This window comes from Cystoisospora suis, assembly GCF_002600585.1.
Source record: "Cystoisospora suis strain Wien I chromosome Unknown contig_5951, whole genome shotgun sequence".
Taxonomy (NCBI): domain Eukaryota; phylum Apicomplexa; class Conoidasida; order Eucoccidiorida; family Sarcocystidae; genus Cystoisospora; species Cystoisospora suis.
This window is the reverse complement of record NW_027158740.1, coordinates 1-12,707: the sequence shown is the minus strand read 5'-3', so window position 1 is coordinate 12,707 and position 12,707 is coordinate 1. Positions and strand designations below refer to the sequence as shown.

Sequence of the window (12,707 nt, the reverse complement as noted above, 5' to 3'; positions counted from 1 at the left end):
AGAGACCTAGCAACTACGGCCAGCTGTCAGCATGTAAGCCGTTGCCATCCGGCAGCTGTGGACGTAGGAAATGGCCGCAGGCGGACACATCAGGAGAGGGCTTCTCCGGCGGTAAGTGCGAAACATCAGGAAACTGTGCTGACAAGACAAACCCTAGCCTTACCGGTGTCACCGGAAGTCTGTTCGTACAGTAGCGCTTTTCCAGCCACCAGGACGCTACTACCACGAGCAGCAGCCGAAACCAAAGTTACAGAGGAGATATCCGATTCCAAGAGTTCCTTAAACACGAGTAGAGACACCTGGACAACAGTGTCATTTTAAGACGCTCTGCTTTACTGGAAATTCAGCAGAACTCGAGCGCTGATCGGACCAGAACGCGCTCGTGGTGCTCGTCGTGATGTCCTGGACAAAGGGTCCACACTGCGAGTGGCTGGCAGCAGTTAGGCGCTCATTTTGCTTGACTAGCTTCGCAATGCGCTCTTCTTGCTTAGCAAGGTCCAACAAAAGAGCACTATTCCGTGTCCGCAGTTGATGCACTTCAGTTCGGCATTCGGTTAGTTGCTGTAAACAACAGAACGCCGACTTCCCATAGCTCAGGCGCATGACGAGCCGGCTCGAAATTGCGACGACAGCCATCCTCAGGGCAGCAATCTTGACTCGGACCCGAGATTGTGTCAGTGCTCGCCATGAGGTGTAAGCCGTGTGAGGTCTTCCTCCATCGGTCTATGATGGCTATGGGTCCAGAACGGACACCTGGGGAGACGTTGCTTACCCGCTTAGTAATGCCGAGCTCCAGTTCGAAATATTTCTGCTGCTCTAAAAAGCAGGTAGCCGGCCAGCTGCCATCCTGCGCACGTAGACACGCATACAGACTGGACTGGCTTATCAGTTATCACTAGCCGGAAGCAGTAGAGCAAACTACAGCCGCTCTCGAGCTCGGTTTCGAGCTGCTGGCTGCCGTGCCGCACCTGCTCCGAAGCGTGCAGTTCATTGTCATTTCTTTCCCCGTCCTCCCGGCTTCTATGGAGTTTCCCGTTGAGGTCTTCAATCTGCCTGCACGCGGTCAAAAAGCCCGCATTCCACAACGAGTCAGTCCCAGGGCCCCTCGCGCCCCTTACTTTGACAACGCGACACGAATGGAGCCTACCGTAAGTACTCTCGACGTTCCCTGGTTAAGTCCGCTACTTGAGTTTTCAGATCATCTTCTCGCCGGGTCCTGCACGCACGTACTCAGCCGCTCGGCCGCGTGTTCACACACCTCGAGATTTCAGGTCAAAATCGTTCCGCGGTCGCGTGCATACGGCTGAGGCTCAATAACCCAATGTGCTCAGACCCCATCAGCGAGAGCGAGTCCACACGTACAGGTCATCGATCCGTTCCCGCAGCTCCTGAAGTATATCGGAGATCACCGAGGAGAGATTCCACCTTTTACAAACCTCGTGGGCGTCGCTCAAGTTTGAAATGCTTCCGCTCGTCGCCTCCAGGAAAACCGTCAGCTCCGAGAACCTATCCGCGGAGGCTCTGGGCTGGGCGTCCCCACTGGCCTCGACCGGTGTACCATGGGACGACTCATGGACTACCGAACGGAGCAGTAGCGCTGAATGGCGGCGGAGAATTCGGAGAAGCTCGTCAATCTGAGAAGCAACTGAAACTAATCCGACACCTACGCTTACGGAGGTTGCGCTATCACAAGCAGCGCGTCCGAAGAACTACCAGCCGGCCTTACGATCATCACCTCAGTCTTGGCGACAATGAGTAACGTGTTCGATGTGCTGCATACCTCGGATGCAATAACGCGTTCGTGTATCTTGGCATCTCCGTTCTCTTTTTCGACGGCATTGAGGTGCTCCTTCGCAGAGTCCCACTTGATTTGCAGTTCTGATGGAACAGAGAAGTCGCATGGCGCAGCGTAGGACGGTCGTACACTGTCGTCGTCGGATCGGCTTCGCGGTCACTTAGCTGACTCCTATCATCCAGACTGTAGGAGGAAGGGATGACACGAGGTACAGTGGAGGGACAGTGGGAGGCTGTCGCAGCTGCATGCCTCGGTGAGTAGGAGTGGGACCGCTTACCTGCCTTCTCGGTCTCTTGTGCGTGGAGAGCTTTCTCTAAAGATGTTTTCTGCGTGACATGCCACATGCGGACACTTGGAATGGTGAACAAACCGTGACTACAGAGATCCTTCCGCCATGCAAGAAAAAACGTACGGTCTCCCTGCCGGCCTCGCGCAATGCACCGAAAGAGGAGGAACCGCTTGAAGTGCCCAACATCGACTGCGTAACACTCTCGACGCGATGTCCATACCTGCTCTTTGATGCAGCTGACTTCTATTGCATGCTGGTGCTTGGTGGACTGTAACTCAGTCTGAAGCTGGTGAAGCAGAACTTGCTGGTCTCGGGAGGCAGCCTGGTGTCGTGCGAGATCAGCTTGCAGTTCTTCAATTTGTATGGCCATCTGCACAAATAGCGCACCGGACAAGTGATGACCTGGTGCATCCTCGCGTAGGCAAACGGCCGCCTTGAATCCACTGCTGCTGCTTGTGTTTAAGCTAACCTTCCCATTTTGTTCCCTAAGTGATCTGAGCGGAGTCATCGAACCGTCGCATGCTTCGTCGGTTTTCTCCTTAGATCCACCTTCGCTCAAGTCTTTTTGCTGCATGCGAAGCAACACACAGCTCGTCCGCTTTGCAGTCTTGTACCTCCTCTTAACACTACAGGCAACCGGTCACGTGCCCGCTGCAGCTACCACCAGCCACTGCAATGGGGCCGGACGCGTAGCAACCTCGGACACTGTATGGCTCCAAGAACGCCACCTGCGGGTTGACGTAAGTGCCTCACACCACGCTTAAGACGCTGTCGCTGTGTGCGACAGTACGCCAGCCGACAAAAGAATCATCTTAACAGATAAGGAATTCAGCGCTTCGCTGCATCTCGTAAAGGACCTTTAGCAGGTGAAGCTGGTCTTCCAAATGACCATTCTCTTCTTGTAACCTGCACATAACGATAGCACAGGGAAGCAACTACACACTGAAAGCAGCGACATCGCCTCCTGAGAAATTAACACGAAACGCTACAGCATATCGAAAAAGGGCGTACGCTCCGAGACGGCTGTCGCTTGTCTAACAGAGTTTCTAAGGAGGTCGCTTCCACGGCGGACAAACTTTCTGCTGCATTCTCGTCATCGAATTACCCACCGTGACAGCTCTCCGGACAGCTCGGCGATTTGCATTTCAAGCCGTTTGTTGGACTCCAGTCGCCTGCAATCACGACAGTTTACGAGACTCTGCAACTGTCGACAGCCACTCCAGTCGGAGCTGGACTTTGTACGAGCGTGTGCTGGGCTGCAGCTTCACTTACTGAGCATCCTCCGTCTCGGCCGCGGTCAGGGCAGCTCGTAGCCTGACAGAGCGAGGACACAAGAACCGAACTTCCTCCTCGGAAAACTGGTGAGACAGAAGCCCAGTTTGCACCCCCAATTCGACTAGTCACCGGAGGCAGACTCTTACTTGATTGCTTCCTCTTGTAGCTCTTGCGTAGCAGCTTCCTGTCTGGTGATATTGTCTCTCATCCTGAGTGAAGCCAATGCGAGACTCGAAACGACTCTGTCGTCTCCGATTAAGTGCCCCCCCAAACAGGGTCGCACGCGGAATGAGAATCACCGTCCCCTCATATGATGGAATGCTGCACTCCTGAGCAAGACCGTCCTCCGTCCGACCCTCTGCATGGCAGGAAGCTCCTTGCTAACTGTAGCGTACTGCGATCTTCGACAGAACGTAAGTGAGGACGAACACCCCGAACGGCCGGAACAATTTACCTGGCAATTTCCTCGTGGAGGCCCTTGTTTTCTTCAATAGATTTCAGCTTTTCTTCCTGCACGCTACAGAGAACATTAGCCGGGACATACCAGCTTGGACCAGTTTTGGGACGGAGTGCTCATACCAGTGCCTGCCTGCTGCTTCCTTTTCATACGCGACAAGACAAGCAGACATCCGAACCGCAGCTGAGTCTGCGGCCGGCTGGAAGAAGGTACCAAGAGAAACCAACCCTCTAGTCCGCTGTGTGCTCTGATTTCAGCAGGCTGAAAGACGTTGAGCGGCCGTGAGAATCACCTCGTACTGCCTGACGAAGCAGAGGCGCACCTGTCGAGCTGGCGTTTGTACCGGTTGCCGGATCGTTTGCTCGCTGCAAAATCCGCTGCGAGCTCATTCATAGCCGCCTCCAATTCGTCAGCTCTCTCTTCAGCAGCTTCTCTCCGCTGTCGCTCTGCGCAACAAAGACACACGCAAACGAGGCACCTCGGGTCTCCCTCTTTGCTGGTAGCTGAGGCTGTCTTCGGTTGTTCCTGAGCACACAGACTATGAATCGAAAGACGTCCAGAGCTGGCGCGAATCATGGCCTACCAGACTGCAAGGTAAGCTCGCTCACACCGTCTCTCTGTTCTCGGAGAGTCTCTTTTTCCTCCTCGGCTTCTCGAAGTTGTTCGGTCAGTCTGTGGGACAGCATTGCGCAAGTGAATTCCCGTGCGCACCCATTCATTTGACCCCGCGGAGGTCCGCCCTTCGGGCACTCTCACGGTCGCTAACCCACTCTTGCCTCCTTGCTGCAGGGAGACGGCTTAGGCGCAGGAATTCAGTGTGGTTTTGTCAAGCGTGTGCCTCCGAGGATCCAACCATACCGATCCACTTCTCTTTTGAGCACCGCTGTCTCTTCAGAGTGCTTGTTTTGAGCCTCTGTCAATGCCAACTGCAGCTTTTCATGGGATGCTCGCCACTCGCTTATAGCCTCTTCAGCTTCCCTCGACAGTAGTGCCTGATCCGAAGGACGAAACAAGTGAAGCCACTCAAACAAGTACAACGTCCCCACATTTGCTATGGCTTTCTCATAACTGTGCCTGTTTCTCCAGCTGGAAGCCCGCACTGGTCCTGAAAACGTGCTGGGGGAGGGCCAGAGTGAGCACCGAATCTGTATCTACCGTGCAACCGCAGACAAAGAATGAAGGTTTCTCAACCGCAAGTCCCATTTCTCCGGCCGCCGCAGCTGACCTGTTGTTCCGCCTGCTTCAGTAACTCGCGCTTCAGGGCTGCGGCCTCTCGTTCCAGTTTCTCCTGAAAATCGCACCAGAATGGGTACGGGGCTCTTAGCTAATCTGCCTTTCTCTTTCTCGGAAAACAGGCGCACCATCAGGGATCCCCCGGTTATGGATACGTACGCAGGGGCAAAGGGCAGCAACAGTGAACAATCACCTGTCTGATACGTTCTCAGGGAGCCGACGTCCCTAGCAACTGCCTCACCTCTTCTCCCTTCAGCAGTTCAAGGCTGCAAGAGTAAAAAACGCAACCGCGCGTGACGCAGGTAGCCGAGGCAAGTAAGCAGTCACTGAAACATTCAGCACGCTTTTGAGTAGGCTGAAGGTGTGATAACCGTCGTCTCCTGGGGAGGTTTACCGCAGACTGAACTCTATGCTACAACCTGCGACAGGACGCGCCTGCCAGTTAGACCTACTCCCTTTTACCCGAATCGAGGATTCTCTTCTACCCTACACATGAACTTCTCACCTATGTATTGACGCGTTTGCAGAAGCGAGAGACAGAGCGATCTGACCGCGTTCTTGCTCCGCATTTTTAAGCTTCTGCGACGACACCGCAGCCACAGTCCAGACAAATAACTGCATTCCCATTTGCAGCTTCGATCGCCTCAGCCCCAACCTTCGTGTGCAAAGCTCAAGTAACAGGCCATTTTGCCTTTTCCGACGGACCTCAGCTGCTTCTTGGTCCAGGCTGACATCGAGCTTGGTGATCTGTCGGCTTTAGAAGCCGCTGCGTGTTCTCAGCCTGGACGAGCAGACGCGAGGCAGCGACATCACGGCTGCAGTGCGTGCGGTTTCACGCAGCAAGCCCGCAGCGGCATGACAGAAAAGAACTAACCTGGAGAACCTGAGTGAGATCTTTATGGTGCTGCTGAGCTTCTTCATCAAGCTCGTCTTGTAGACTTTTGATCTTCTTTCTCAGGGCAGCGACTGTTTTGTCTAGTGTTTCGCAGTAGTCCAAAGACTTTTCCTGTGAGCACGTCAAAGCCGAACGGTTCTGCGATGCCATTCCTTCTCGCACCAGAAACAGGAGGATGGGACCCACGCGGAAACTTTCACACTTGACGTCCAACAGCGGAGCCAACAACTGCGTTTACGACGAGCATGCCCGGAGACCCCCGTAGTAGCCTTTCAGCCGGGTTGATCCTTACCAGAGCTCCGTTCGCCTCCTTTAGCGAAGTCCTGGTGTCCCGCAGCTCTTTGCGGAGGCCTTCCTTCTCCTTCTCCGCCTCTAGTATGTCCTCGCGGGCGCTGAACGACAACAGCGGAAGGCCCGCACAAAGACGCTTATTGAGCGCTCGATCAACCGCACTGGACCACTCTGACTCGGAGACGGCAGTTCGTATCGCTTACAGTGACAGTGCACTCCGAAGCTCCAAAAACTCTTTGTGCTTGGTTGCCAGGTCCGAGACATCGAACAACCGAGAAATCCCAATCCCGCCTAGCAGGGTTCTGGCGTGTTCCTGTTGTAGTTCCCAGAGACGCATGCAGCTCCCGCCATCGGGAAGCATCGAAACGTCCGGCAAGGAAATCCCAGCCGGGCCAGCCGGTTCACCCGGCAGTCTGGAGAGCCGCGACGCAGCATCATAGAAACTGCTGAACTGACGCTCCGGGTAAGGCAGCTGACCGTGGTAGGCAACCGGTACAGGATATTCTCCGCACGGTCTTCGGCGCTCTTCGACAAGACCGGATGAGGGGTCGCCTCGTCCACAACGGTTGCGAAACTGGCCATGGTGTAGAAACAAGCCCGGAAAGTCCCGATGTCCAGCAACGGATGAAGTCCCCGCTGCCGGTCCAGTAAAATGCTGACCGGATCCGCCTTCGTTTTCAACTGACGGCACTGGGTGTGCGTCCGCGCTTGCGTGAGGCGAAGGTTGAGGCGCGGAGACGTGCGACGCAACAGGCCACTGTGCTCCTAGGTCCGGGGATACCTCATTCGGACAGCTGGACAGCCCTGCAGGGGATACGCTCGCCTCGCGAGCTGCCGTCGAGATGGCAGTTACCGACGCTGTCCCCGGCGCATGAGCCGGACGCGGCGGGGGGCTCGCCATCTGTGACCGTACCGGTTGTGGGCCTACAGTCACCTCACAGCTAGTCTCAGGAGCTGAAGGGGAAGAGAGGTCACTGGCTCCTGGACACCCACTCTCTTCTGTCTTTTGTGTATCAGGGACCATCCCGGAATGAGCATCTTCTCCCTTTGGCATGCCGTTGTACGGCTGCAACTGACTCAATGTTTCACAGTGAGCATCTGCACGGACGTGACCTTTGCTATTGTCCAAACTTTGAATCTCGGAGGAAACCAGAGCTGCTGCAGAAGTCTCCTCGAGTTCTTCAGCTTTTTTGTCCGCTAACTGGACAAACGGAGTATGCAACTGGTTCTTCCCTCTTTCCGCAGACCCCCGGGCACTGACATTCTCCGTGACAAGACTGGTATATGCTCTACTGTCGCGTTGGTTTCCCAGGCTCCCCGCGCTGCTGTTGTGCAAGGAACCCGTACACTGTGACATCTGCTTACGCTGAGCTTTCGTTGACTTGCGCACAGCGGCAGCTGTAGCTCGCAGGCAAGGCTGGATCTGTTGTCGAGGAGAGGAACCCCTAGGCGGCTGACTGGGGGTATCGGGCGAGCCCCGAGGGCTTGTCGAGCCTGCCCGGACTCGGCTTTGTCCGGCTCTGCTAGAAGAATGGACCCCGACTCGAGGCGGAGACGCGGAAGATGAGCGTCTGAAGGTCTTGCGCGCCAACGAAACCACGGTGACTGGATGCTTGACGAGAGGCATCACTGCCTGGCACAGGGCAACGCAAGAATGCCAGGGGCGCATCACACCGGCATGTGGAAGCTTCTGCAGAGTGCGAGGCGTCATTGTATCACACCTACGGGCAGCGCAGCTCTGAAATGGAGAAACCAGTTGGCCGTAACGTACCTGTCGGTGGTCCCCGCCTTCTTCTTCAACGCAGACTAAAGTGACCCTGTCTGAGAACGTTACGCGTTTACGGTTTCCATCGAACCCGCTTCCTGCGGCATCGTCAGAGGTCTGCCGTAGAACCCCCCTGAACAATTTGGGCGGAGAAACGCTCGCCGGGCGGACCCGGCTAAGCTCGGGAAAGACGCTATCCGTTTGAGCCAGCCCATCCGGCCAGTTCTCCCCGGCGGCTTCGCGGTCGCGTGGTGAACCGCTCTCTACGCTTTTCCGCGCTGCGGCCACTCCAAGTAAGACACCCCGAGCAGCAGCAAGCTGCGTGGTTTGCAGGGCGTCTGTTGTTGATGTGTGAGACGGCAGACTGGAGACGTGCAAGTCGGACAGAGATACTACCAACAAGCTGGTACGCTCAGCTTCGTCTACTAAGCAGAAAAGCGCATCCCCCAGAGCAACATCTCGGAAGCGCCTCGAGAATATCATCACTGGGGCTGTCAGAGAGCCGGAACCCCAGAGGAAGAGCTTCTCGTCTCTAGTAAGCGCCACGCTTGCTTCGTGCGCAGCCACGAACAGTGTTTTGTGACCTGACAGCTCACAAACCTACCGACAAACAAGAAACACAAGCCAGGAGCGGACAGTTGACGACGGGCGGAAAGCCGATAGAGAAACAGGAGCACACCCCAAGGTCCTTCTTGCCGAAGGCATTACATGAGCACCGCAAGCACGCTTACTGGATGGCTCAAAGCTCGTCATAACGTGAAAATTTCAGCTATTTTCACTTTAGGCTACCCCGTGTAACCTCGCCGACGAGTCTCACGTGAAAGCCCAAGAGCTCGGACGAGCAGAAAGTTTCATCCAGACAGACAGTCTGGACGAAGCACGCATTTTGTGCTGTGCGCGGTGTACGACAAACTCGTCCTGGTCTTACCACTTGTGGTGTCCAGCGATCGTCCCTGTGGCCAAGTCCCAGCTGCCCGTTGTTATTTCGTCCCCATGCGTAGGTGCTGCCAAGATCTGAACGCCAAGTAAGTTCCACCACGACTCCCGATACCAACGAAGATGCGCGCGACGCTCATATTTGTTATCCCCTGCGCCCCCTGTCTGATACGCAGTGTACCCAAAATCGTGTCGTACACATACTTAGCCTGTAGACGTTTCAATAAGATTTTAATTTATGAAGTAGTATTTATTGCATGTGTAGATCTTTCACATAGGCGTGTGCCGACTACAGCGGAGCCCCGAGATGCCTGTGTTTACGCCTGCATTTTTTCCGCATACAACGCATTTCGAATACTGGAGTACTTTTCTCTTTTCCTTGCGCGCCCCCCTTTTCCCGGGGAGTTGAACAGTGGCTTTCGTACGCCACGAGAAACTCCGTCAGACAGGACACTCCGGGATTCGGTCTTCTTCCGGGCTGGAAAGCCATGCGATCCTTTTTTGTTTCTTAGTTTTGAGCTCAGCAGACTTGTTGGAGACTACGAGGCGGGGTGTTCGCCCTCGTCGCAAAACTCGGACTGATTAAACAACGCAAGAATCCAGGAAGCGGATTGCCTTGTGACGCCTCGTACCTGTAACTGCTAAAGCGTGTGCGACGCCAGCCGCCACAAAGGACACCCGGCGGTCTTGGAAGTTTACTCTCGTGGGAATACGCATCGCTGAGCATAGACGAAAAAAAAGATCCACGCTTTTCTATTCTACAATGAGACCCGACATCCGGGCAAGCAAAAACCGGTTCGAAGCACAAACCCGCGCAGCCCGGCTGGACAGCAAACGAAGAACGAACGTTTCACTCAGTTCGACCTCCTCTGTGTGGGCCCGCGGGCGATCATTCCTGAATGAGAATCCGCTACAAGCACCACAGACTTTGTCTCCGCAATCACTACACCTTATGCGGCCACAAATCGAGGCTCTCCGGGTGAAGGGCCGTGCACCGCGGCACGCACAGTCAGCAGCCACTGTGCGCTCGCGACCCCGGGCTGGCTTATTTAGCCTACTTTTTGTGGATCCGTTGCCTAGTACTCCATTGCTCCCGTCACCCATTCCATACAAGCGACCATCATCTGCAACAAAACACCACACGCACAGAGCGAGGCTATACAGACCCGGGCAGAGCCACTCTCCGCGACGCAAAACGAGGAAGAAAGCCGTCAGCGTCTACGACAGAGCCCCTCGGCGCCGCCGACGACACCCACGCTCTCCTTACGCCCCAGAAAAGACGGAAACTCGGTGTACTACCGGAAAGACGCGGCCGAACGTGCTCCGTGACAACCTCACTGTCTAAAATGCGTTGCCAACACACGGTAACACAAGCTCCGCCACTGACCCACCTGTAACAACGAAAGTATACCGGGGGCCGCATGCGACTTGCGTGCCGGGACACGGCAATAAGACCTCCGTGGCGGTGCTGCAAGGACGAAAGAGCGAAGGCGAGAGAGCGGCGTTCGCACGCCTTTCTCAAGTAAGAGCTGACCCCGTACTCCGGTGGGACGCGTCTCCGGCGGCAACATCTCTGGCCCTGCAGCCGTACGTGTTCTCTTCTAGCGTGTGCAATTCAGAATGCATTGCCCAGCAAACTATGTAGATTATACAAGCATGCCAGTGGCCCGATATACATACACGGGACGTCTCGCCTTTCTTAACTCACTCAAAAGGCAAATCGTCTGAGGGCAAGCCTCTCTGGCCACTCTCGTTCAAGCCGTACGTAAAGAGCCTGCCATTCTCTGAGAGAAAACAAGCACGGTTAGAGCATGGACTAAGCAGAAATCGCCACCTCGAGGATACTTGGGTCAGATTCTCCCCGCCTGTGTCCCAAGCAAAGGTGAGGATTGCCACGTGGTTACCTGTAATGCAAGCGAGATGCCTTGATCCACAGGAGACCTGCTTGATCGCCAGTTTATCGATATTAGCGCCCTCTACCAGCTGGGGACTGCTGCTGTGAATTCCGCCGCCAGCTGAACTCCAGTCCCAGCAATACAGCCTGCCATCGACTGCAGGGACTCAGAGCATCGGAAGGGCTCATTGAGGTTTTTGTTGTTCTCAACCGGGAAGACTCCGAAAGAATCGGATCCCATCACATTTTCTGCGTCGACTTTCTGACAATCGTGACACTACCGCAGCGACGACAGCTGGCAAAGCACACGAACCAGGGAGGTTACTACGGCGACGCCAACAGCCGCAGGTCGGGTGACCTCGTCGGAATACGAGACAAGCAGCCTTTGTTTGTTCGCGGAGACAAGTCTGCATCGTGAGTGGATCACCAGCTCTTGCTGTCACGGGTTGAGCGGACTCAGTGGGACAGGAGAGGTTGGCCCCCCCACTACCTTCTGATCTTGGGCTGTCGCCATTCCCTGAGCAAACTGACCTGCTATGAATGCGGCAAGGGACTCTCCACAGGCAACGGAAAGGATGCCCAAGTATGAACAGAACTTGAAAGGTGTCGATAGAGACGCAGAAGGCCTCGCGGTTTGCTCCTGTTGATCCGGATGGCGGATGGCCTCAACGCGCCACAAACAGACACAGTTTGTCGAAGCATTCTCGCCTGCGGATTGGGAGTCACAACACGAGAAGCCGTCACAGGGAAGCGAGGCATGCGATGGCTCAAGCAGGCAAGCGTCGGACGTCTCGGAAGCCCTGGTGAAGTGAATGTGAGAAAAGACTTGCACCTGGGCACAACAGTTGTCACCTCAGCATAAGTCAAGCACTGCCAGCGTGCTGTGGCGATGGCACTCACATTCGCTGGAGTTGACAGTGCAGCTCGGTTTGTCTGGGAGTGCCCAAGGGTGGGTAAGGACAGCAGAGTCCTTTTCGCGCCCGGGTTCCGAAGTGGTCATTTCCCTCTGGAGATCTCCGAGCTCCTCGTTCGCAGCACGCGGGAGACCCGGGAAACTCGGACTTCGTACAATCAGCCGGCATATGCCTCTCGTGTGTCGGACCTCGGCTGAGGGGGAACTGGCGGACACAGAGAGAGAGAGAGAAAGGATGTTGTAGGGCGCGACCCCGGGGGAGTTTTGCCGGTTTCACATGTAAAACATCACCAATGCTTCTCAGATATACGTCCAAAAACCGAACAGGATAAAAATTCCGTATATCTCCACATTGACGATGTAACCATATGACGGTCTTCTACCGGGGGTGCGGTTCGTTGCCACGATTGGTTCCTTCCTCCCCCCGATTTATACCTAAGGAGCGTAAAAACATAAGCCGAAAGGTTTTCGACCTGAGGAGAAAACCACCGCTATCTATTTTATTTCTTGTCTTATCTAATTTCAATGAAAAATTCTTCAAATTTTCTAGGCTTGTTCACCGAGAGGTGGAACACCGAGTTATTCACCATCCCGTAGCTTCTGCATCACTCTTCAGTGTCGGGGGTCGCTAGCGGGACGGCGGTCGGCTTGCTCGTGGTCTTCGATGCATGTCTTAGGGTGTGCTACTTCTACCAGAGGGAAAGAGTACCTACCTGCGAGTCATTGCAGGAGGCCTCATTAAAACCCTCTGCTGAAGCCTTTCCGTGGGAGAAACCTGGACAACACCAGCACCAGTAAACTCCTGCTGCATGTTACTCGTATCGATACCTAGTGTGTGTCTTTAGTTTCTGTACTCTTGATTGGTTTTGTCTATTTTAAGCCTTCGTACATTTGTATCGTTCTTGAGGTAGGAGTGTAACGCCCTCGCTGCGACTCTGCGTCGCCGCCCTGTATGCCGTGCCGT

At 55.0% G+C, this 12,707-nt stretch overlaps 1 protein-coding gene across 1 annotated transcript; it reads right to left on the bottom strand.

Moving 5' to 3' along the window:
* Positions 1 to 312: 312 nt before the first annotated feature.
* CSUI_009735 (regulator of chromosome condensation repeat-containing protein) lies at positions 313 to 12,344 on the bottom strand (the record flags this gene model as incomplete). Its single annotated transcript, XM_068069846.1, has 32 exons — positions 11,731 to 12,344; positions 11,362 to 11,538; positions 10,841 to 10,987; positions 10,645 to 10,720; positions 10,328 to 10,404; positions 9,995 to 10,060; positions 9,569 to 9,655; positions 8,929 to 9,014; positions 8,007 to 8,600; positions 6,439 to 7,868; positions 6,237 to 6,336; positions 5,924 to 6,055; positions 5,555 to 5,628; positions 5,291 to 5,315; positions 5,042 to 5,104; positions 4,675 to 4,808; positions 4,400 to 4,488; positions 4,139 to 4,262; positions 3,814 to 3,876; positions 3,506 to 3,568; positions 3,357 to 3,398; positions 3,194 to 3,256; positions 2,942 to 2,990; positions 2,554 to 2,652; positions 2,305 to 2,454; positions 2,073 to 2,121; positions 1,781 to 1,878; positions 1,363 to 1,634; positions 1,148 to 1,216; positions 969 to 1,053; positions 773 to 847; positions 313 to 561 (listed from the first exon to the last, which is right to left on the bottom strand). Exons 1-32 carry the CDS (start codon positions 11,828 to 11,830, stop codon positions 313 to 315), a joined length of 5,007 nt encoding a protein of 1,668 aa, XP_067918176.1. The 5' UTR covers positions 11,831 to 12,344.
* Positions 12,345 to 12,707: the final 363 nt, after the last annotated feature.